The 25,071-nt window shown below is 62.4% G+C and overlaps 1 protein-coding gene across 1 annotated transcript in view; it reads right to left on the bottom strand.

The window, feature by feature from the left end:
* RAB10 (RAB10, member RAS oncogene family) overlaps positions 1 to 11,756 on the bottom strand; it is a 43,721-nt gene extending 31,965 nt beyond the window's left edge. Inside the window, exon 1 of the mRNA XM_065833267.2 lies at positions 11,286 to 11,756. Coding sequence (XP_065689339.1) covers positions 11,286 to 11,412 — 127 coding nt within the window. The 5' untranslated portion in view covers positions 11,413 to 11,756. The remainder of the gene's footprint in view (positions 1 to 11,285) is intronic.
* Between the last annotated feature and the right edge of the window lie 13,315 nt (positions 11,757 to 25,071).

Here is a 25,071-nt window from a genome sequence, read left to right as displayed (position 1 = left end):
CCCACCTCATTGAACTGAAGCACTCGCCATATGATTTAGGGTATTTTTCGGTTACTGAATATCCACTATCCAATCCCTAACTTTCAGAAAAAGCTTTAAATTATGACCTTTCGGCAAACACAGAGACTTCCCAGAGTCAAAGCAGGGCAGCAGGTCCTTGTCTTTGGTTTGAACCAGGCTCTAGGAATCTGTAAGAAAACGTCCAGACCCGGAGCTACATGGCACAGTGTGACTGCACAAGTTCCTGCAGCTCCCTTGTCTCAGATCACGGATTACATGGTTCTACCCCACTCTCAGCTCTCCGGTGAGAAGGCGAATGGCACCGTTCTCAGGCCAATAAGCAGAAAAAAAGGTAGGAAAAAACCCAAAAGGCCTATTGCTACACTATTGCCCAGAAGCACCACAGTTATTGCAAGTTTCATCAGGTTTTTTAGCTGTTACCGATACTGCAACACTCAAAATGACCTCATAGAGAGAGCCTGAGAAACAAGAATTACGCAGCTTTGAAAGGCTGGAAAAACTGGAAGAATGTCACCCGACACGCCCAGAATCAGGTCATTGTTACCCCAAAACACCGGCTCTCCCAGGGCAGCGCTGCAGCCGCAAGGCTCCTTCGGATCCCTCGGTTTGCTGCCCACAGTAACAAGGCTGGTGACACCTCCTCAGGTAGAAGAGCCTTGCGCCAGCACCCGCTCTCGGCTCCGGGAAAGGCTCGATGCCACCAGACAATGAGAACAGACAGGGCAGGGCAACCACGGGGACTCCCGGAGTCACTGTGTCCAGTGCTGGGCTCCCCGGGACAAGGACCAGGAGTCACTGCAGAGTCCAGGGAGGGACACAGAGATGCTGAGGGGTCTGCAGCATCTTTGTGATGAGGAGACTGAGAGAGCTGGGGCTGCTGAGTGGAGAAGAGAAGCTGAGAGGGATGTGATCAATGATCAATAGCTCAGGGGGGGTGTCAGGGGATGGAGCAGACTCTGTTCAGTGGTGCCCAATGCCAGGGTGAGGGGCAACGGGCACAGACTGAAACACAGGAGGCTCCATGTGAACATGAGCAGAAACTTCTTTGCTGGGAGGTGCCAGAGCCTGGCCCAGGCTGCCCAGAGCGGGTGTGGAGTCTCCTTCTCTGAGACATTCAAACCCCTGGACCCACCTGTGTGACCTGCTCCGGTGACCCTGCGGGATCTGCTCCGGTGACCCCGTGTGAGCAGGTGGGGCTGGGGATCTACAGAGAGCCCAACCCAGCCAGGCTGGGCCTGTGATTCAGTTCTCTTGGAACAAACCCACGTCCCTCTGCGCTGAAGGAGCCAGGAGCGGTGGAACAGCCAGCCCTCCCGCTCCAGCTCCTCGTGTCCCACATCTGTCCTGTGACAAAGCACCTGGTTACGATATTGAGCAGGACTATCAGAAAATGTCAGCAGGTTTTACACAGCAAGAAATGAGGTTAAAGCAAAGCTTTGCCACCAGCTGGACCTGCAGCACCGCTGGGTTGCAGGGTGAGAAACCACAGTGCTGGCAGCAGCCCGAGCGTGGGGCGCCTGCTCGGAGCCTGCAGCCGCGCCGAGCTCTGCAGAGGCGAGAGGAACCTGGACACGCTCGGAGCAACACCTCACACGCCTTCCTTACCAGCAACACAACACACACCTTCCCTACCGGCTGGTTCTCCTGCCTCTGGAGATGCAACTTTATCAGAAGCTCTTTAAAAGCTGCTGGCCATTACCCAGTGCTCTGCAGATCCAGAGGAGACATCCAGCAGGAACCTCTCTGGACTGCAGCGCTTGCAATGGGATCCAGCAGCAGCTCTGTGCCCCTGGGAACGGGGCCCCCAGCCCAGCTCCTGTGCTGCTCGGGTCCGTCAGTGGGCCCGGGCGGGTGCTGGAGCACCGAGCGTGGCCTGAACATGCAGCAGGGCCACCCACCCTGGCTTGCCGGGGCCAGTGGTCCCATTGACCCTGCATTTCCAGTCACTGATCACCTTCGGCACCATTCTTCCCAAAACCCAGGTGGAACTTTCCCTACTGGGACTTGTGTCCGCTGCTTCCTGCTCCCAGCAGCACCTCGGCAAACGCCAGGACCCAGCGTGGCCAGTCGCCTCCTCCTGGCTCTCCGGCTGGGTCGGGGTCTCCGGCACGCGGGGACACCAGCCCTGTGGCACATGGGCACCATGATCGAGCAGACACCAGCGGTGGAGTTTCTGAGCCTCCCTCCCAGCATTTCACCAGTTCTGCTCACTGCAGCAGGAATACGCAGCACCAGGTTTCACAGAGAGCTCCCACTCCTGGTCGCAGACACCGACGTCAAGCACAAAACCCGAAGGACCAGCCAGTACTCATCTTTGGTTTTGCCAGAAACTTGAGTAGCTAAAAAAAGAGTTCAGTTGTTTACTGCCAAGATCAAACCACTATGTTGAGATGAAAGCATTTCAAAGCATGCTTCGCGAAACAGAAGCGTTGGTGGGATTAATTCACCCAACAATTAGACAGCTATACCTAAGACACACATCTCTGCATCCTCCAACGTGGCAGGCGTTCGTACTGCCGGGGATGGAGCTTCTTACTTTGCCTCACACCAGTCCCAGAGCCCACAGGGTGGGAAGGGACCTTCCCAGCTCTCCAGTCCCCCTGCCATGACAGGGACATCTGCACCAGCTCAGGTTGCTCAGAGCCCGTCCAGCCTGGCCTGGGATGTCTCAGGGATGGTTCATCCACCACCTCTCTCCCCACCCTCGGCACAGAGATGTGCAATGCTAAAGCAGATGAAGAAGTGCAGACAAGCGAGGCGCGTCAGGGAAGGCAGGGAGGTGGTGCTGGGGGCGCACAGGTAACATCCCATGGTTGGAAGGGCAGACAGATGACACTCGGCACATCGACAGGTTAATTAATGCGCCTGAAGTTCATAACTGAACATCTGAACTAAAATGTAAAATCACCTTTACTTTAGAAGACTAGAATGGTGGTATGATCGAGTTAAGACATAATCATCTCAGACTGCAGAACAAGTTCTTAGCCAGGACCAGGTGCACACTGCTCAGTCGATGTTGCCACGAAGCAGGCACACGAGTTTGATCTCAGAAGCCACTGATGAGACAACCTGACAAGATCAGCTTTAATGAACCTTTCGATAGCTGCATAAATCAAAGGGCAGACAAGGAAGCGGTAGCACACCCGACCTAACCTAAACAAACACCTGGAGGTATCACAGTACCACCCATCTTCACAACCACGTTTGAGGGTTGAGACACTCAGATCTTGGGCCAGGACAGCCGCCCACCGGGGCCAGCGCTGTCCCGGTACCGAGGGAGCCGCCGGCACGCCACACCGTGTTACCAGCAAGAGGCCTTTGCTGCGCTCCCACCATCCCGCAGCTGCCTTGGCGCAGGATCCGGAGAGCCAACCATCGGTGCACACAGGAAAGAACACCGCGTTGAAACGCTCCCTGGCGAAAGGGCCGCACGGCACGGACGGCAGTGCCGGTATTCCGTGCTTAACGGCAGGGAGCGAGCAGACAGGCCTCTCGCGGGGAGCAGTGAGTCACATTCTGGAAATGCAAGGCACAAATGGGTATTTCTCCAGGTTACGCAGCATGAAACAGTCACAATCCCAGAGGGGAAGAAAGCCTCGAGTTGTTTTAGCTACGGAAAAGAACAAAAACATGCAGAGACTTATAGTTAAACCCACACAAGACTTCTAGTTAAACCCACACAGAAGAGAAAAGCCCACGCAGTCAGGCCGTACTGAAACACCAAACAGTCAAGAAAACTTGCACAGCAGCTCCGCTCTTCTTCCTGTTTCCCCTGGGCCACACAGGGAATTCCCACAGCGCCGGGAATTCCACCAGCCCGTTTTTCACCAGGCGTTTCCGAGGTGCCTGACTTACCCCGCATCAGGGACACCCGGAATCAGCTGGAACCCTTGGCACGCGTCGCCAGGAGGTCCCGCGGCACAACGGGCAGCGCTGCTGCTGGGGGACTCTGCTCTGCCAACCCGCACCAACGCGCCGCAGCGAGTGGGTAAATCCACGCACAGCACCGCCCGACCCGGTAAACCCGCGCACAGCACCGCCCGCCCCGGCAAACCCCGCGCACAGCACCGCCCGCCCCGGCAAACCCCGCGCACAGCACCACTGCACTGCGGGCAGCAGCTGTGCAGCACAGCCTTAAAAACCCCTCCATTTAGGGTATTTCTTCCTATCTCCTGATGAAGCTGTATCAGCAGACTCTCAAACAATTCTCTAATTCAGTATCAATATTGATGTTAAGGGTAGAAAAGATTGAGCGTTTTCTCAGGAAAAGGAGAGGGGAGTAACGGTTTTTCTCTCTAAAGAGGTAAAACAAGAACTCGAGAGGAAACAACTTCTCTGCACCCCACAGTCATGCTCAGCACTCAACGAGGCACCAAAGGACAGCCCTCGGTTTCAGAACGAAGGTTGCATCCCTGTCTGAGCAAGTTTTCTACCACCATCAACCAGCGTTTCATTTGGTTGTGTACAACTCAAGCGCAGAGCGGGGATTATTCGGACAGCCTGTCACAAGAAGCTGCAAACCCAACCTGAAACACGCTTTGTCCCAGAGAACGTCACCGACGTCACCCGCTCTTTATCTTTGCCACCTACAGCTGAAGTGACAGCTCAACGTCCTCCTGGACATGGCGCTGGCTTAACTGGAGCAGCCGACCTCCGCGCGCCCCGTCCCGTTTCTCTCTGCATCTGTGACCTCCACGCGCTCTGTCCCGTTCCTCTCTGCATCTGTGACCTCCGCAGGCTCCGTCCCGCTCCTCTCTGCATCTGCGACCTCCGCAGGCTCCGTCCCGCTCCTCTCTGCATCTGCGACCTCCGCAGGCTCCGTCCCGCTCCTCTCTGCATCTGCGACCTCCACAGGCTCCGTCCCGTTCCTCTCCGTGTCTGCGACCTCCGCGCGCTCCGTCCCGTTCCTCTCCGTGTCTCCGAACTCTGCGCGCTCCGTCCCGTTCCTCTCCGCGTCTCCGACCTCCACGCGCTCCGTCCCGTTCCTCTCTGCATCTGCGACCTCCGCAGGCTCCGTCCCGTTCCTCTCCGCGTCTCCAACCTCCGCAGGTTCCGTCCCATTCCTCTCTGCGTCTCCGACATGCGCTCCGTCCCGTTCCTCTGCGTGTGTCTTCAACCTCCGCATGCTCCATCCCGTTCCTCTGCGTCTGCGACCTCCGCACGCTCCATCCCGTTCCTCTGTGTGTGTCTCCAACCTCCGCAGGTTCCGTCCCGTTCCTCTGCGTCTGCGACCTCTGCGCGCTCCGTTCCGTTCCTCTCCACATCTGCGACCTCCGCACGCTCCGTCCCGTTCCTCTGTGTGTGTCTCCAACCTCTGCAGGCTTCGTCCCATTCCTCTGCGTCTCCAACCTCCACGCGCTCCGTCCCGTTCCTCTCCGCGTCTCCAACCTCTGCAGGTTCCATCCCATTCCTCTGCGTCTCCAACCTCCACGTGCTCCGTCCCGTTCCTCTCCGCGTCTCCGACCTCCGCGCGCTCCGTCCCATTCCTCTGCGTCTCCAACCTCTGCAGGTTCCGCCCCGTTCCTCTGTGTCTCCAACCTCCGCATGCTCTGTTCTGTTCCTCTGTGTCTCCAACCTCCGCACGCTCTGTCCCATTCCTCTGTGTCTCCAACCTCCGCACGCTCCGTCCCGTTCCTCTCCGCGTCTCCGACCTCCGCGCGCTCCGTCCCGTTCTTGTGTCTTCAACCTCTGCAGGCTTCGTCCCGTTCCTCTGTGTCTCCAACCTCCGCACGCTCCGTCCCGTTCCTCTGCGTCTCCAACCTCCGCACGCTCCGTCCCGTTCCTCTCTGCGCCTTTGGGTCGTATTAACACGTTGAGGTACCAGCTGCCTCGTGGTGACAGTGGAACACAAACAGCCCGTGAGTGCAAGGGCAAACGAACAGGAGCAGCCGGGTCTGTGTCCCGCACTGCCGCTGCCGGGATGTGCCCGCGTACGGATTTCAGCAGCGTTCTCGGCCCTGCCAACTGGCGTTACCCTGAGGCAGCGGCAGCAGCAGCGCAGGGAGAGGAGCAAGCCCAGTGCAGGGCTTGTTTCACGCTGGGGCAGGGAAGAGGGAACACCAGGCACCGGCGCCGCTGCCAAGCGCTTTGTATTGTGGAACTGCAGCTCTGACAGTGAATTTTCACGAGTGACACCTACCCCCGTGTTCCCATGTCCCCGGATGCCCTGCGCGCGCTGCCAGTGCAGGTTTTTGTGGTGACATAAGAAGTCAGATCAGGGAGCGGATCCCGCTCAGCTGAGAAATAGTTCTGTTAAAGGAATCGGCGTCCTGCAGGGGGCGGCTGCAGCTGACCCACTGACGGGCACCGCGCAGACCACCCCATGCACCCGCTGCTGAAATACAGCTCTGTTAAAGAAATGAGCGTCCCACGAGGGGGCTGCAGCCTCACCCACCGACGGGCACCGCGCAGACCACCCCATGCACCCGCTGCTGAAATACAGCTCTGTTAAAGAAATGAGCATCCCATGGGGGGGCTGCAGTCTGACCCACCGACGGGCACCGCGCAGACCACCCCATGCACCCGCTGCTGAAATACAGCTCTGTTAAAGAAATGAGCGTCCCATGAGGGGGCTGCAGCCTCACCCACCGACGGGCACCGCGCAGACCACCCCATGCACCCGCTGCTGAAATACAGCTCTGTTAAAGAAATGAGCGTCCCACGGGGGGGCTGCAGTCTGACCCACCGACGGGCACCGCGCAGACCACCCCATGCACCCGCTGCTGAAATACAGCTCTGTTAAAGAAATGAGCATCCCATGAGGGGGCTGCAGCCTCACCCACCGACGGGCACCGCGCAGACCACCCCATGCACCCGCTGCTGAAATACAGCTCTGTTAAAGAAATGAGCATCCCATGAGGGGGCTGCAGTCTGACCCACTGACGGGCACCGCGCAGACCACCCCATGCACCCGCTGCTGAAATACAGCTCTGTTAAAGAAATGAGCATCCCATGAGGGGGCTGCAGCCTCACCCACCGACGGGCACCGCGCAGACCACCCCATGCACCCGCTGCTGAAATACAGCTCTGTTAAAGAAATGAGCGTCCCATGAGGGGGCTGCAGCCTCACCCACCGACGGGCACCGCGCAGACCACCCCATGCACCCGCTGCTGAAATACAGCTCTGTTAAAGAAATGAGCATCCCATGAGGGGGCTGCAGCCTCACCCACCGACGGGCACCGCGCAGACCACCCCATGCACCCGCAGCTCCACTGCCCGACCAGCCACAGGTGACAGACGGCAGAAGGACGGAGGAACAAGCGAGCCAGCACTTCCACCTGCTCCTGTCACACTCCTGTGCACCCCAGAACTTGCTTCTTCCAACTCCATTACAACCACCACACAGCTAAAAGCATTTTCACAGTTCAGAACAAAACATCCCCCTAGTTTGTTTTCTTACGCTTGACAAAGTTTTTCTCCATTCTCTATCTGGGACTCCTTCCTTTCAAATACCAATTTATCACAATCGTGGGCAAACAAATCCTCACAAGATGCACAAAGAAATCTGTCATGTTTATGCTTTTTGATACCTGAAGACTTCTTTTTTTTTTAAACTCACTGCTTAAATGTTCCAATATGCAATGATTCCAAAGCAAGGGCTTCACAACTCAAAATCACCCCAATAAAGCTGAAAGAAATAAAATTTAAAAACGAGAAAAAACCAAAGGATTTCATCCCACCTTCGCATTTAAAACACCAGAGTTTCGGCACCAAGAACTTGCCGTGTTCAGAATAAACCACAGGGTGACCCAACCTCCCACCACCCCGCTCGTTCTCCTGCCTCTGGATTGCGGAGCTGCCGCCAGCACGAGCAGAAACACCCGACACAGTGGTGGCCCTGGTGTGGTGAGGACCAGGAGAGCATGACCCGCTCACCAGCACACGCTCCATCCCTCAGCACCCACCAGAGCTGCTCACACCGCATGGGACCAGGAGAGCCTGACCCGCTCACCAGCACACGCTCCATCCCTCAGCGCCCACCAGAGCTGCTCACACCGCATGGGACCAGGAGAGCCTGACCCGCTCACCAGCACACGCTCCATCCCTCAGCGCCCACCAGAGCTGCTCACACCGCATGGGACCAGGAGAGCCTGACCCGCTCACCAGCACACGCTCCATCCCTCAGCGCCCACCAGAGCTGCTCACACCGCATGGGACCAGGAGAGCCTGACCCAGCAGCACACGCTCCATCCCTCAGCGCCCCGCCACAGGTACTCACACCGCATGGGAAAACATTCTGCTGGTGACTCATCTCCATTTGCATTTTACTTAGTCAAACAATGGCAATTACGTGCATGGGTTCGGTTTGGATATTCCAACCGTGAGCCGGACAGCCCTGTAAGAACAGGCCCTGTCCCGCCGGGGCCCGGCAGCCAGCGCCAGGCGGCCCCTGCGTCGCTCTCCGTTCACTTCAGGCTGTCATCAGTGACACACGGCGAGTGCCAATAAAGAATCACTAAAGGAAAGTCAGAGCTCAAGTATGCACTGACTGGAAGCTACTTACACTAATGTTTTTAATATTCAAAATAAAGCGAACCTGCTGTTAGCACGAGTGGACTGAAGAGCTCTTAAAAACACAAATGGTCTGTGACAGACTAAGTCTTCCAACATTTATTCCCTTTCTACCTGAAAGCAGCACCGCGGCGCGAGGCCGAGGCCCCTGCTCCCCAGGGAGGTTACGATGACTTAGGGATTCTTGCGGAAGAGCCATCCAGATTATTTATAGCACTTCTGGACAGGGTCATGAAACCATCCACACGTCCACCCCGTCGCATCCAAAAGCTTCCCTCTTGTTTTCGCAGGAAACATTAGATTGGAGCGACTCAAAGCCCCATGTTCAAGACACTACACCGAGTTACATGCGCAGTGAGTTATTTCCAAACTGCCACCGTGGATCCCGCTTCGGCACTCCTTAAAATGTGTGAAGACGAAAGTGAGTATAAATGACTAACGTAAAGTTGAAATGCATTACTATTGTATCTTCACTGACGTATGCAGACGAGCCTCTGGTTTTATAGAATTAACCCCCTTCCCACCACTCGTATTTTCCATCCACGGACCAGTTTCGATGTTCTCTGAGGCCAGAGAGCCTGACCCAGCCCCTGCCACACGTTTTACAAGCCTGACTGTCCCAGGTTCCTGGTGGGGCTCGGTGCAAACACCAAAGCATGAATCAGAGCTAACGAGGGTTTGGTTTTTATTTAATATAAGGAGAGGCTCAGCCCACAGGCCAGTAACCTTCAGGGCCACTGACTGCGCACCTAAGTGCTTGGGAAATTGTATTTCCTGGTAGGTACAGGTCAAAGAGCGGGGTGAAGGTTCCCTGAAGCTCCGCTCTCCCTGCTGCAGACCCAGCGCTGCTCACAGTGGCTGCAGGGGATCCCTGCGCAGGTACGGGGCACCCGCGGCACCACGGCCCCAGAGTCCGGAACCGGAGGGACCGGCGGAGAGCAGATTTTCAGGCAAATCGATTATTCGGTCACTTGTTTGTAATAATGCAGAGAACAACTACGTGGACAGGTGTTTTAAGGCTCTTCTCTCACGTATGGGCTGCTTTTTAAAGGCACTAATGTGCAGTTTCCCTTCCGACTGACACCTTCCCCCAGGCTTCCTCACCCACCCGCTACTCACAGGAGGAAGGGGCACACACAGCCGAGCCATCTTTGTGCAGTTGAGCACCTGGAATTCAGCACCACACCGAAAATCTATTTGCGCTGAATTCCAGTGCGAGGACGCAAGTCTGGCACACCAGCTGCTCATCAAGCCGTGTCACAGCTGCCGAATCTAGACAACTAGCTCCGAATTTCAGAAATCAAACTCTGCTTTCTGCTGGACACGTACCCCAGACTGGTCTGTGTTGGTCTGACTGTTCAGAAGCGCTGCCGAACTCTGCACGTGCACACTGCTGCTAAACCTGACGTTATTCTGCTTCAACACTCAAAACACTGCAGAGTTAGGCCAAGAACCGGTACTAACTGCTAAAAATCACTGCTCGCTAAAGGCGCAAATTCTCTGGAGCAAGAGCCACCATGTATCCGCTGACTCCTCAGCTAAGGCATCGACTATTTTTAACTTTGAGAATTGAAATAAACCTCCCCAGCAAGCTCAGAAAGCAACAAATGCCATGTGATCCAGGCGAGAATCTGCCAAGCAGCGCAGAATTACACGAGGGCCAGGGCAGCAGGAGAAATACAGCCTTCCAGAGTCAAGGTATGCGCTGCGAGGGACAAGATAAAGTGGCTGCCACCTGCGCCCCCAAACAACCCAGCAGAGCCCTCACTTGAGGCCCAAAGAGCTTTTATGCAACAGCTGGGTCTTGACGCTTTGTTGTCCCCCAGATGAGCTTTTTGCCCTTCCAGTTACCCACGGCTTGCTTAAGCGCCTCTTTTTGCATTTTGTAGCCTCAGCTGCAACTTTTAGGGTGGCATTTCGACACCGCTGGGGAAGTACACAGAGTGTACTTACACCTAGCACTAGGATTTGCACCGATGCTGTGTTCTCCAGCCTCAGTGAACAGTTGTGTGGCCAGGCATTTAGAGGAGTTCTATCAAGCACAAAATGCAGATCCAGCGCAGTCCCCCCGCCCAGTGCCCCTCTTCTCCAGGTACGTGGTAGGTGTCTGCACACGCTGCACCAGCGGGCGCTGCAAGAGAGAGCAGAGGCGCCAATTCTCCTAAATTGCCAGAGTCAGCCACCAAGAAGGTCAGGAGCTGCTGACCTGAACTCTGCATCTGCAAAACAAGACAGCGTGCGGGAGAAACGCCCTGACACCCCTGGGGAGAAAGGCACGGGGGAGTCGCACAGCGCAGGTCGGACAGACAGGGACAGACAGGAGGACGCACGGCGACGCCGAGGGCACCGGCTGGCAGAGCTGCGCACCGACGGGGTCACGCCAGCTCTGCCGGGAGCCCCGGGCACGCAGGGCAGGGCAGGCGGGCGCACCGGGGGACGTCAGCCCCCAGCGCTCCTGCCGGGGCGAGGGCGGCGATGGCAGCTCCGCGGGGCCGAGCGCCCCCGGGGCGGAGCGCCCGTGACGGAAGGGGCCAGGTGGGCTCCGTGCTGGCCCGGGGCGCGGGCCGAGCTGGCAGGGCGGCCGGGGAGGGTCACCCGGGGCCAGGGCAGCGGCGGCACTGCGGGCTCCGCGAACCCGTCCGGGCGCGGCGGGGCCCCCGGGTTGCACGGCGGGGCGAGGAGGCGAAGCGGCGGGGGCCGGGGTCCCGCGGGAGCTGCGGGGAGGGCGGGGCCCGGGGCGCGGAGCACTGACCGATGGTGGAGATGAAGGTGGTGTTGAAGGCATCGTCGGAGAAGCGGAAGAGCACGCAGGTCTTGCCGACCCCCGAGTCCCCGATGAGCAGCAGCTTGAACAGCAGGTCGTAGGTTTTCTTCGCCATGGGGAGGCGCGGCCGCCGCCCGCTGCGGGCCCCGGCTCGGCCCCGCCGCCCTGGCTGCCCGGGGGCTCCCGCCGCGGCCCCGCCCGCTCACCGGCCGGCAGCACCGGCCGCGCCGCCCGCGAAGGCGGCGAAGGAGGAGGAAGGGGGGCCCACAAAATGGCTTCCTGCCGCGGGGCGGCCCCGGCGCCTGGCGCGCTCCCCGCAGCCCGCTGCTCCTCACGGGGAGGCGGCGGCGCCCGCCCTCATAACCCCGCGGCGCGGCTGCGCTCGGCTCGGCCCGGCCCGGTGCGCTCGGCCCGGCCCGCTGGGTGCGCTCCGCTCGGTGCGGCCCCGGGCGCGGCGGCTCCGCTCAGGCTGCGCGCGCCGCTCGCTCACCGCGCAGGCCTCCGCCCGGGGGCGCGCACGCGCTGACGTCAGCACGCACGCACGCACGCGGCCCTGGCCGCAGCGGGGCTGGAGGAGGGGAGGGGCGGGCGGCGCGCGCCCGCGGCTCGCCGCAGAGCCCCGGCGTGGTGACGTCACCCGCGGCCGCGCGCCGGGGCGGGGCCTGAGGGGGCGGTGGCTCCGCCTTCCCACCCGCCGCCGGAAGTCCCGCGGGGACGCCGGGCTCCCATTGGCTGTGCCCGCTTGCCAGTCTCGGCTCCTCCTGGGGTGACGTCACCGGGGCAGGGCGCGAGCGCGACCCTCGGCGGGGGGGCGGGGGTGGGGGCGCCCCCTGGCGGCGGGCGGGGAGCCACGGGTCACCCGGGCAGGATCGGACCCCGCACGGACCGGACCCCGCACCCCGGGGGGCGGGCACAGCCCCGCACGGACCGGACCCCGCACCCCGGGAAGGCGGGCACAGCCCCGCACGGACCGGCCCCTGCACCCCCCGGGAGGCGGGCACAGCCCCGCACGGACCGGCCCCTGCACCCCCCGGGAGGCGGGCACAGCCCCGCACGGACCGGCCCCTGCACCCCCCGGGAGGCGGGCACAGCCCCGCACGGACCGGCCCCTGCACCCCCCGGGAGGCGGGAACAGCCCCGCACGGACCGGACCCCGCACCCCGGGGAGGCGGGCACAGCCCCGCACGGACCGGACCCCGCACCCCGGGAGGCGGGCACAGCCCCGCACGGACCGGACCCTGCACCCCCCGGGAGGCGGGCACAGCCCCGCACGGACCGGACCCCGCACCCCGGGAGGCGGGCACAGCCCCGCACGGACCGGACCCCGCACCCCGGGGAGGCGGGCACAGCCCCGCACGGACCGGACCCCGCATCCCGGGGAGGCGGGCACAGCCCCGCACGGACCGGCCCGGGGCCGCTCGGAGCCCAGCGCCCGCCGTGGGGACCCGCCCGGCAGCTCCCGGGAGCCCGTTCTTGTGCAGAGACACCCGGGCAGAAACACAGACACAGACACAGGCAGATACAGGGACAGACAGACACAGGGACGGGGCCAGGGGCAGCCCCGGGCAGCCCTGCCGGGAGCGGGGCACTAACCGGGCAAGCGAGAGCACACGGCCTCAAGTTGCCCAGGGGAGGTTGAGGTTGGATGCGGGAACAATTTCTTCCCCAAAGGGCTGTGGGGCATTGGAACAGGCTGCCCAGGGCAGTGCTGGAGTCACCAGCCCTGGAGGGCTGGACAGACGGACAGGAGGTTCTCAGGACATGGGACAGGGACAGGGTGGGTTGTGGTTGGACTCCATGATCCCGAGGGGCTTTTCCAACCCAAACAGTTCTGTGATTCTGTGACACCCGTGGGTTGGGGGGTGATGGGGACTCGGCCGCCGCAGAACCCGGTGCCCCCCGCACTCGCTGTGTTGGGGACGGGCCCGGGCGGCTGCTCTGGGTCCCTCCGGTGGGAGGGACAGGGACAGTCCCGGTGGGAAATAGGGCAGTTCCCGGGGGGAAGGACGGTCGTTCCCGGTGGGAATGCGGACAGTTCCCGCGGGGAGGGACGGTCATTCCCGGGGGGAAGGGACGGTCGTTCCCGGTGGGAATGAGGACAGTTCCCGGGGGGAGGGCCGGTTATTCCCGGTGGCTCCCACGGCTCCCATTGCCCCGGGCTGCAGAGCCAAAGCTGCAGAGTCACTGCTGGAGCCATTCCAGTGCCCCACCAGGGGGGCTGGTGGAGACCTCAGTGCCTCAACACGTATGTTGTATGTTACATGTTGTACGTGCTTTCCTCCGCATTGTGGTTCCCAGCCCTCCCGGCTGCCGGGCTCCTCGCAGGCTGCTCCCCGCGGGGCACCGCCTGTCTCCAGGATCCCCGAGCCCCCGCAGCGGGCGCTCTCCGGAGCTGACACAGCAGATCGGGCAGGCGCTGGTGGCTTCACAAAGAGGGTTTATTTTTAGCGCTTTGCTGTGGCAGTTTAAGGGCGCCGCACAAAGCGCTTCCTGCCCGTGGCTGAGCAGATATGGAGAAAAACGCCCGTGCCCGTGGAAACCGCCCCGATACCGACTGGGCACCCGCGGGCGGCGCTCCCAGCCGGCCCCAGAGCTTCAGCAGCAGCAGCAGCGCATCGCTGGGTGTTGGCACCGACGTTTGCAATAACCTCTTGTTCTGGAGAGTTTGTTAGTGCAGTTCAAAGGCGTTTGTCCCTCGGGATCGCAGGGAGGAAGCAACACGCAGCCTGGCACATCCCCCTGCAAACAGGGCAGGGTGTTTTCTGTCTGACGCCCAAGAGCGGCTCTGACGTTAAATGTCACCCCTGAGCGAAGCGATGGCACAGGAGACACCCCCGAGGACAGGGGCGCCCTTGCTCTCGGTGGGTCCCGCTCACACCGTCGCCGCAGGGACGGGAGATTTGGGGTGTCCGGCGAGAGGTGGGGCGATTCTCACACCCTCCCGAGGATCTTCCGTCCCGCTCTCGGGGCTCTGATCCGGCACGGCGAGGGTAATTGCGGAGCCAGGAGGGGCAGGCCCGGCGCTCAGAGCCGCGGCGGTTGCGACACCGCGGATCCGTGTCCTCGGAGCTCGCCGTGGGAGGGGACCGTGAGTCACCCGCACGTTGGGAAACAGTGTTTGAGTTCGGGGAGGTTTGCTGGAGGACAGCGGTGACGCACCAGCCCGACTGGTTCCCCGAATCCTCCCACCCAGCCGGGCGAGCCCGTGGTGAGCGCAGGGCAGCAGAGACCATTGTCAGCAGTGACCATTGTCACCCCGCAGCAGAGACCATTGTCAGCAGTGACCATTGTCATCCCGCAGCAGTGACCATTGTCAGCAGTGACCATTGTCACCCCGCAGCAGAGACCATTGTCAGCAGTGACCATTGTCACCCCGCAGCAGAGACCATTGTCAGCAGTGACCATTGTCACCCCGCAGCAGTGACCATTGTCAGCAGTGACCATTGTCAGCAGTGACCATTGTCATCCCGCAGCAGTGACCATTGTCAGCAGTGACCATTGTCATCCCGCAGCAGTGACCATTGTCATCCCGCAGCAGTGACCATTGTCAGCAGTGACCATTGTCATCCCGCAGCAGAGACCATTGTCACCCCGCAGCAGAGACCATTGTCAGCAGTGACCATTGTCACCCCGCAGCAGTGACCATTGTCAGCAGTGACCATTGTCAGCAGTGACCATTGTCATCCCGCAGCAGTGACCATTGTCAGCAGTGACCATTGTCATCCCGCAGCAGTGACCATTGTCATCCCGCAGCAGTGACCATTGTCAGCAGTGACCATTGTCATCCCGCAGCAGAGACCATTGTCACCCCGCAGCAGAGACCATTGTCAGCAGTGACCATTGTCACCCCGCAGCAGTGACCATTGTCAGCAGTGACCATTGTCAGCAGTGACCATTGTCATCCCGCAGCAGTGACCATTGTCAGCAGTGACCATTGTCATCCCGCAGCAGTGACCATTGTCATCCCGCAGCAGTGACCATTGTCAGCAGTGACCATTGTCACCCCGCAGCAGTGAGCATTGTCAGCAGTGAGCATTGTCAGCAGTGACCATTGTCATCCCGCAGCAGTGACCATTGTCACCCCGCAGCAGAGACCATTGTCATCCCGCAGCAGTGAGCATTGTCAGCAGTGACCATTGTCATCCCGCAGCAGTGACCATTGTCACCCCGCAGCAGAGACCATTGTCACCCCGCAGCAGAGACCATTGTCATTCGCAGCAGTGACCATTGTCAACCCGCAGCAGAGACCATTGTCATCCCGCAGCAGTGACCATTGTCAGCAGTGACCATTGTCAGCCCGCAGCAGAGACCATTGTCAGCAGTGACCATTGTCACCCCGCAGCAGTGACCATTGTCATCCCGCAGCAGTGACCATTGTCAGCAGTGACCATTGTCACCCCGCAGCAGTGACCATTGTCATCCCGCAGCAGTGACCATTGTCAGCAGTGACCATTGTCAGCCCACAGCAGAGACCATTGTCATCCCGCAGCAGTGACCATTGTCACCCCGCAGCAGAGACCATTGTCAGCAGTGACCATTGTCATCCCGCAGCAGTGACCATTGTCATCCCGCAGCAGTGACCATTGTCACCCCGCAGCAGTGACCATTGTCATCCCGCAGCAGTGACCATTGTCAGCAGTGACCATTGTCATCCCGCAGCAGTGACCATTGTCATCCCGCAGCAGTGACCATTGTCAGCAGTGACCATTGTCATCCCGCAGCAGTGACCATTGTCAGCAGTGACCATTGTCACCCCGCAGCAGTGACCATTGTCATCCCGCAGCAGTGACCATTGTCAGCAGTGACCATTGTCAGCCCACAGCAGAGACCATTGTCATCCCGCAGCAGTGACCATTGTCACCCCGCAGCAGTGACCATTGTCATCCCGCAGCAGTGACCATTGTCAGCAGTGACCGTTGTCATCCCGCAGCAGTGACCATTGTCATCCCGCAGCAGTGACCATTGTCAGCAGTGACCATTGTCATCCCGCAGCAGTGACCATTGTCAGCAGTGACCATTGTCATCCCGCAGCAGTGACCATTGTCATCCCGCAGCAGCCCCCGCGCTGCCAGCGGGACGCTCTGTTTGCTGCAGCTCCTCCCCACCCACAGGGACAGGGCTGCTTGGCCATGGGCACGGCTCAGGTTGGCTGGAAGGGCTCTGGGGCCACCGTTCAGTGCGCCCAGGGGCCAAGAGGCCACAGCACCCTGGCTGGTGCCAGCACTGGTGTGGCCAGCAGGCCCAGGGCAGTGACCGAACCTGTGCTGGGACCTGGGGAGGACAAACCGCCAACCCTGGGGCAGCTCTGGGCCCCTCAGGCCAAGAAAGGCCTTGAGGTGCTGGAGCGAGTGGAGAGAAGGGAACGGAGCTGGTGAGGGGCTGGAGCACAAGTGTGATGGGAGCGGCTGAGGGACCTGGGGGGTTCAGCTGGAGAACAGGAGCTGAGGGGAGACCTTCTGATCTCTGAACTGCCTGAAAGGAGCTTGGAGCCAGGGGGGTCGGGCTCTGCTCCCACCCCCGCCCGCCATGGCCAACGCACAGGGCTCGGCAGGTTCTTCACAGACAGGGCTGTCGGTGGTGGAGTCGCCATCGCTGGAGGGGTTCAAAAGGCGCATAGACGAGGTTCTTAGGGACATGGGTTGGTGCCAGAGTTAGCTTAGGGTTGGACTCGGTGATCCTCTTCCAACCAAAATGATTCTATGATTCCATGTGCTGGCAGCGGCTCCTTCCCCAGCTTTAATGCTTAAGGGCCTCGATTTTTCGGTGTCACTGCCCCAGGACAGCCACCCCTTCCGAGAGCTCCAGCCGCTCCGCCTGCAGCCCAAGGCTCCCGCTGGCCGGTGCGGGTCGCAGCCCCACGCTGCCGGCGCGGCACAGGGAAGAAGCTCGGCATTGTTGCCGGCGGTGCTGTGCGGAGCCAGTCGCCGCCTTGCTTTCCCAGGGTTCACACCGGGGAGCGGAGCAGCGGGTGAATAAGGGGCAGGGAAGCGGCGATGGCCGGCGCACCGCCACCGTGCAGGGACGCCCCGAGCCCCGGGAAGCGGCCGAGCCGGGGTGTCCCCGGGCAGAGGGGCAGCGCTGCCCCAGCTCCCTGTGCTGTGTGGGGCAGCCTGAGGACGCAGAGTGAAAGGTCCCTGGAAGCACATTAATGATCCACCAGTGGTTACCTACAGAGGGAGGTGAAGCGTTAGTCCCTGAATGCTGCAAAGGGTCCCCCACCCCTCACCAGGGATTTATCCTGCTCAGAGGAGGGTCTGGAGGGCTCTCGGGTGTGCGGGAACGCCCCGGTGTGTTTGTGGAGCGCCGTGGGGCCAGAGCTCTGCCTGTTCTGTCACACCTCGCCAGCTGGTACTAAATCCTTCAGTCTCCGAGCAGCGATGCTGGTGTGGCCGCCTACGGACGCTGCTCACGCCACGTCTGCCGAAGGCGCGGGTCCGAGGTCAAAGCCTGGCGCCTGCCCCGCTCTCAGCTCCCGCAGGATGCGGGGACAGCGGGGCACAGCGGGGCACAGCGGGGCCGTGGGACCTCACCACGTGGCCCGGGGACCACGGCCAAGGGCCACTGGGCACGTGTGGGCTCCAGGCGCAGCCCCTGCACCAAGCAGCCGGTGACCAGCAAAGTGGCACAGAACACCCCGAGCCAGCCCCGCAGCCCCGGCGTTCGTCCTCGGGGGCCCTTGGGGGGTCTGCTCCTCCGGGGCAGCCCCAGGGGCCGCAGCACAGGCAGCGCTTTGCAGGAGCTTCTGTTCCTCGCCCCCCGCTCCTCAGGAGGTGCAGCTCGGTGCTGCCGGCTGGTGCAAGGTCTGGGGTTATTTGGAACACGGGCAGTTTCCTGTAACGACGCGCACACCCATGGGAAGGTGTTGGAGCTCTGCCCCCCAGCTGGTCCTGGACTGCCGCCGTCTAATTATAGAGGAGTCAGCTGCCGGCAAACTGATCCATCCTAAATCCAGGCTTAGTATGAGCTGCGCTTGCCCCCCCGGCTCCCCCCGCTTGCGATGTGGGGTGGGTCTGGCGTGAAGGGCGGGGGGCAGCGGGAGGATGCGGCCTGAGCTGCTGCCCCAGCTGGGGACAGCGTCATCAGGGACATTTGCTCTTGTCCTATCACTTGGTACTTGGGAGAACAGACCAGCACAGCACCATTGAGCCCCAGCACCATTTTTCCGCTGGCAGCCGGGGCAGGAGGGTTTAGGCAGCCGGGGCAGGAGGGTTTAGGCAGCCAGGGCAGGAGGGTTTTGACAGCTGGGGGAGCTCCCGTTGCACCCACAGCTTAGGCAGAGCAGTGGCAGGGCTGGTGGTGGCAGCGAGCTGTGCTGAACGTCACCAGGCCTGGGGATGGGGGACCACGGGGATGGTGAGCAGGAGAAGGAGGAGGCCAAGCGCCATCAGCCCGTTCTGCACCCAGCCGAGCTGTTTGGAGCAGCTGAGACACCCTCAGGGTCTGGGGAGGAGGCAGCTGGTGGCACCGCAGCCCCGCGCCGGTGCAGCCGGGGACTGTCGGGGCTCGGGGGAGCTGCTGCACCGGGGCACACGGGGCAGGTCCCGGTGCGTCCCTGGCACCTTTTCCCTTGACCACGACCCAGCAGAGAGCCAGGGGTGGCCCAGCAGAGAGCCGGGGGTGGCCCGGCAGAGAGCCGGGGTGGCCCAGCCACTCCAGTGACCGGGGTGCTGGTAGAGATGGGACCGGGACCGCAGGGTCGCACGGGCGGCACAGCGTCACCGGCAGCACCGTCACCGCCTGCTCCTGCCCTCCCACCTCTGCCCGCTCTGCCTGCTGCTGCTGCCCAGCCAGGGACACCCGAGCGGCCGCGGCGGAGCGTGGGACGGGCACGGCAAGGTCTGTGTCACCCGCTGCCAGCACACGGTGCAGGCAGAGCCCTGCTGCCGTCTGTCCTGCTGCCATCCGTCCTGCTGTCTGTCCTGCTGCCATCCATCCTGCTGTCTGTCCATCCCTGCTGCCGTCTGTCCTGCTGCCATCCATCCTGCTGTCTGTCCATCCCTGCTGCTGTCTGTCCTCCTGCCATCCGTCCTGCTGCCACCTGTCCTGCTGTCTGTCCATCCCTGCTGCCATCTGTCCTGCTGCCATCCATCCTGCTGTCTGTCCATCCCTGCTGACTGTCTGTCCTGCTACCGTCCATCCTGCTGCCATCCATCCCTGCTGTCTGTCTGTCCCTGCTATCTGTCCATCCCTGCTGTCCAGCTGTCCCTGCTGCCTGTCTGTCCTGCTACCTGTCCATCCCTGTTGTCTGTCCTGCTGTCTGTCCATCCCTGCTGCCCCTCTGCCCCCGCTGTCTCTGTCCTGCTGCCTGTCCGTCCTTCTGCCACCCATCGTGTTGCCCGTCTGTCCCTACTGTGTCTGTCCCTGCTGCCCTGCTCTCACCGTGCCACGGGTCCCGAGCTGGAGGGCTCTCCATCGCTGCCACCCCATCGGCACAGCCTTCGGCGTCACCACGAGTGACGCTGGTGTGATTTGTCCCAGGCCGCTGCCACAAACTGTCCCAGCTCGGCCAGCCTTCCCTCCCGCTACTCATTAACTCCATAACGACCCCGGCCCACGGCTGTGCCGAGCTGACCCCCCGGCCCCAGAGGGACCCTCACCTGGGGGCTGGGGACGGAGGGTGCCAGGTGTCCCAGCACCTGGGGGGTTCCTGCGGCCACAGCCCCCCCGGCTTCCCCGGCCACCCACAGGGGCTGGGAATTGGCTCGTTTGGCATTTTCCAGCATTTTTTCCAGCACAGAGCATCTCCTCGGAGCTTGGCGGTGTTTCCATGGGAGCGTGGGGGCTCGGGGACTGCAGCCCCTTCCCAGCCCATCGCGTGCCCAGCACTGGCGCAGCCCCCCCGGCACGGCCAGGGCGAGAGCAAGAGCTGCCTGTGCTGGGGTCCCTGCACTGCCGGGGTCCCTGCGGTGCTGGGGTCCCTCCTGTGCCAGGGTCCCTGCAGTGCTGGGGTCCCTCTGGTGTGGGGGTCCCTGCCATGCTGGGGTCCCTGTGGTGCAGTGTCCCTGTGGTGCAATGTCCCTGTCACCAGCTGCATGGACACCCCCCACCTCGCGCCATGGCAGCACCAGAGACCCGACAGGAGCAGGGCCAGGGGAGCCCGAGAAGCAGCAGGGTGGGAAGAACCCCAGGGGGCACTGTCCCCAGCGTCCCTCCCCACCGCCCCCGCCCGGGCTGGGGACCACCAGTGGCCAGGACGGGGCAGAGCGAGGCATGTCCGGGGGTGGCACAGTGTCCCAGAGATGGCCGCAGTGCCCTGGGGGTGGCCGCAGTGTCCCAGTGGTGCCAAGATGTCCCGCAGATAGCTGTGGTGTCCCAGAGATGGCCATGGTGTCCCAGGGCCAGTCACAGTGTCCCAGGGGTGGCTGCAGTGCTCTCCCAGGGACAGTCTTGGTGGCCCAGGTGTGACCAGGGTGCTGACAGTGGTGTCTCTGGTGTGGCCACAGTATTCCAGAAGTGACTGTGGTGTCCCAGGGATGGCTGCAGTGTCCTAGAGGTGACCACGGTGCCCCAGGGATGTCAGTGGTGTCCTCGGGTGGCTGTGGTACCAAACCCAGCCAGGTCTCCAGGGGCTGGGTACGGCCCCTCAGGGGTGTCCATGTTACCCCAACACCAGCCACGGTGCCCAAGCGGTGGCTGCGATGTCTCGGGTGGCTGTGGGACATGGGGACACGGGATGGGGAGGAACAGGAAAGCCAAGACGATGGGAATCGGAACTCCCCAGCCCCCCATGACTCAGAGCCCCACAATCCACCCATGTGCCCTGTCACACACCAATGGCCACACCGTGACACTACCGGCCGTGTCACCAGGACCCTCACGTGGCCACAGCTGTCCTGGGGTCCCCAACCCACACCCTGTCCCCACACATGGGTGGATGGAGCTGGTGATGCGGTCCCCTGGGGCCCCATCTGCAATGTATCCCCCATGGAGTGAAGGGTGGGGGGCTCAGGGCTCTGCCCTGGGGGCTGCCGGGGTGGGTGGTCCTGTGCCCTGCAGTGTCCCTGCCCGTGTGCCCGGGGCTGGCTCAGGAGGGACACAATGAGGGGGCACTGTCCCCCAGCCCCACCGCCCTGGGGACAGCCCCAAAGATCAGGCCAGAGGCCACCGATCCGGTGTCGACACCTGCAGGTGAGGGACCCACCCTACAGGTCACCCTGTGTCACCACACCCCTATGTCACCATGGCCCTACGTGTCACCCCATGCTGACATGTCACCCCGTCCCTCGATGTCACTTTGGCCTTATGTCTTGTCCTGCCTAAATTCGCCCCCTTTCCTGTGTGTCACCTCACCCCTACCCATCACTGCACCCTGTCCCACCGGGGACCTGGGGCAGGGGCACCATGGCCAGGGCTGCCGGGAGAGCAGGATGATGGTGCCCTTGACCCACTCACCCACCCAGGGCAGCACCACAGGCAGAGCCCTCGATCCACCCACCCTGGGGACACCAGAGCAGTGCCACAGGCAGAGCCCTTGACCCACCCACCCACCCTGGGGACACCAGGGCAGTGCCACAGGCAGAGCCCTTGACCCATCCACCCTGGGGACATCAGAGCAGTGCCACAGGCAGAGCCCTTGACCCACCCACCCACCCTGGAGACACCGGGGCAGTGCCACAGGCAGAGCCCTTGACCCATCCACCCTGGGGACACCAGAGCAGTGCCACAGGCAGAGCCCTTGACCCACCCACCCTGGGGACACCAGGGCAGTGCCACAGGCAGAGCCCTCGATCCACCCACCCTGGGGACACCAGGGCAGTGCCACAGGCAGAGCCCTTGACCCACCCACCCACCCTGGAGACACCGGGGCAGTGCCACAGGCAGAGCTGGGCAGCACCGGGGTCCCTGCCCGGCACAGGGACCTGGGAGGGAGTGGGACACAGGGGCTGCAGCGGGGGCAGGACGGTCAGGCCTGTGCTGGCCCCACACGGGGGCTGATCCCTGCCCCATGGCCGTGCCCACGGTGTGGGGCACCTGCAGGGCCCTGTGGCAGACCCTGACCCGGGGCAGGGCGGGAGCGCAGAGGTGGCCCTGGTGCAGACCCCTGTCCTCCCCCTGTCACCCCCAGTGCCGCAGGGCAGCCCGTGGGGCAGTGCCGGGTGCCACTGGAGGTGAGGGGCAGCGTGGAGCCAGGGCCGGAGCCTCAGCCCGTGGGGAGAGCGGCACCGCAGCCCGGTGGGACCCCCACCCCGCCGTGGGGACGGTGCTGCCCGGCCCCACTGTGGAGCCTGGTGGGCATCAGGCCCAGCCCTGGGGTGCCCTGTCCTCCTCCTCCTGCACTTGAACCCCATCTCCCCTCCACAGCCCCCGCCATTCCCATATCCCTCCTCTGTGCCCTTTCCATCCTCCTCTATTGCCTCCTCCATCCCCCTCTATTGCCTCCTCCATCCCCCTCTATTGCCTCCTCCCTCCGCCTCTATTGCCTCCTCCCTCCGCCTCTATTGCCTCCTCTATCCGCCTCTATTGCCTCCTCCCTCCGCCTCTATTGCCTCCTCCCTTCGCCTCTATTGCCTCCTCCCTCCGCCTCTATTGCCTCCTCCCTCCGCCTCTATTGCCTCCTCCCTCCGCCTCTATTGCCTCCTCCATCCCCCTCTATTGCCTCCTCCCTCCGCCTCTATTGCCTCCTCCCTTCGCCTCTATTGCCTCCTCCATCCTCCTCTATTGCCTCCTCCACCCCCTCTATTGCCTTCTCCATCCACCTCTATTGCCTCCTCCATTGCCTCCTCCATCCGCCTCTATTGCCTCCTCCATCTCCCTCTGTCCCCCGTCATGTTCTCCAGCTCCCCCCTGCATCCCCCTGCACAGCCCCTCCCATTCCTCTGCCACCCCCTCCATCCCTCCCTCCATCGCTGCTGCCTCCCCCCTTCCGCCCCCCATCGCGCCCTCCACTGCTGCTTCCACCCTCCGTCCCTCCTCCATCCCCCTCCACCCTCCCCGTCACCTTCTCCCCCTCCCCCGCACGCCCCCTCCATCGTGCCCCATCCCACTCCCATCTCCCCTCCCTCCCCGCTGCACCCCCTTTCGCCCCCACACCCCCCCCCATGCCCTCCATTGTCGCCTCCATCCCCATGGCTGGGGCCGTGCCTTTGGGGAGGGGACTGTCCCTCCCCAACACCTCCTCCTGGAGACAGAGGACTCGGATTGAACCCAGCAATCCTGCGTATGGCAGCAAATACCATAATTAATTAATTATGGGATAATCTCTGGTTCCGGGGAGCGGGCGGCTGCTGCGGCTCGATTAACTGCCAGGATGTGTAATCTCCCCCCGAAGCCCCGGCTGCCTCCCCCATAAAGCCCCGGGGATTATTCCCACCGGGCCACAAGCCCGTGCGGGGACACGGCAGCCGTGCCGGGGCTGGCAGAGCGACGGGACAGGGGACGGGGACCGGGAGGCCGGGGTTCGCTGCCATGAGGGGCAACGCAGGGCTGGCTGGCGAGGGTGCTGAGGGTGACACTGCCCTGGCCTGGCAGGAGGTGGGGTCCGGGGGAGATGTCCCTGCTCTGGCTGCTGAGACTGAGGAAAGGGCTTTGTCCCTGGGGGCTGCTGGGGCCGGGCACCTCCCGCTGCCTCTCCTGCCCCTCCTGTCCTCCGTACTGCACCCTGTGGCCCAACCCTGCATCCCTGCCCCATGTCATGTACCCCCATCTCGCATCCTAGTGCTGCATCCTGCATCCCACATCCTGTGCTCTCCACCAGACAGCCCCGTCTTGCATCCTGTATCACATCCTGCACCGTGCACCCTGCATCCCAGTCCTGCATCCCCACATCCTGCATCCCACATCCTGTGCTCTCCACCAGGCAGCTCCGTACTACATCCTGTACCACATCCTGCACCGTGCACCCTGCATCCCAATCCTGCATCCCCACATCCTGCATCCCAATCCTGCATCCCACATCCCAATCCTGCATCCCACATCCCAATCCTGCATTTTGTACCCTGCATCCTGTGTCCCAATCCTGCATCCCATTCCTGCATTCTCTATTCCACATCCTACATCTCACATTCCACATCCCAGTCCTGCAGCCCAGTGCTGCACCCTGCATCCTCCATCCCAGTCCTGCATCCTGTATCGCAGTCCTGCATCCTTTATCCCACATCATGCATTCCAGTCCTGCATTCTGTATGCTGCATCCTGTATCCTGCATCCCAGTCGTGCATCCTTTATCCTGCATCTGCATGCCAATTGTGCATCCTTTATCCTGCATCCCAGCCCTGCATTCTGTATCCTGAATCTCACATCCTACTCCTGCATCCTCCATCCTCCATCCTGCATCCTGCATCCCAACCCTGCATTCTGTATCCTGAATCTCACATCCTGCATCGTAATTGTGCATCCTTTACGCTGTATCCTGCGTCCCAATCCTGCATTCTGCACCCTGAATCCCGCATCCCATTTCTGCACCCCGCGCGCCCATCCTGCGCCGTTTATCCCGCATCCCAGTCCCGCACTCAGCGCCCGCACCCCGCTGCCGCCCCCGCCCCGGCGGCCGCTCCGCCCGGCGCGCCGCACAAAGGCCGGACTACAGCTCCCGGCGTGCCGGGGGGCGGCAGCGCCCCCGCCCGCGCCCCCGCCCCCGTGTGCGTGTGTGCAGCGAATCAGCCGCGCCGCCCGCCCCGCCCCGCCCGCCCGAACCCGCACCCGCAGCCGGGCGGGCCGAGCGGCCGCGCTGCCATGAGCCAGCGCCCGGCGGGGCCGCCCCGCCGCCCCCCGGCCCCGCGCAGCCTCCGCCGCGCCCGCGGCCCCCGCCCGGCCCCGGCCCCGGCCCCGGCCCCGG

Source organism: Patagioenas fasciata, chromosome 3 (genome assembly GCF_037038585.1).
Source record: "Patagioenas fasciata isolate bPatFas1 chromosome 3, bPatFas1.hap1, whole genome shotgun sequence".
Classification (NCBI taxonomy): Eukaryota; Metazoa; Chordata; class Aves; order Columbiformes; family Columbidae; genus Patagioenas; species Patagioenas fasciata.
The sequence above is the reverse complement of the archived record's forward strand: the minus strand, read 5'-3'. Positions and strand labels throughout refer to the sequence as shown.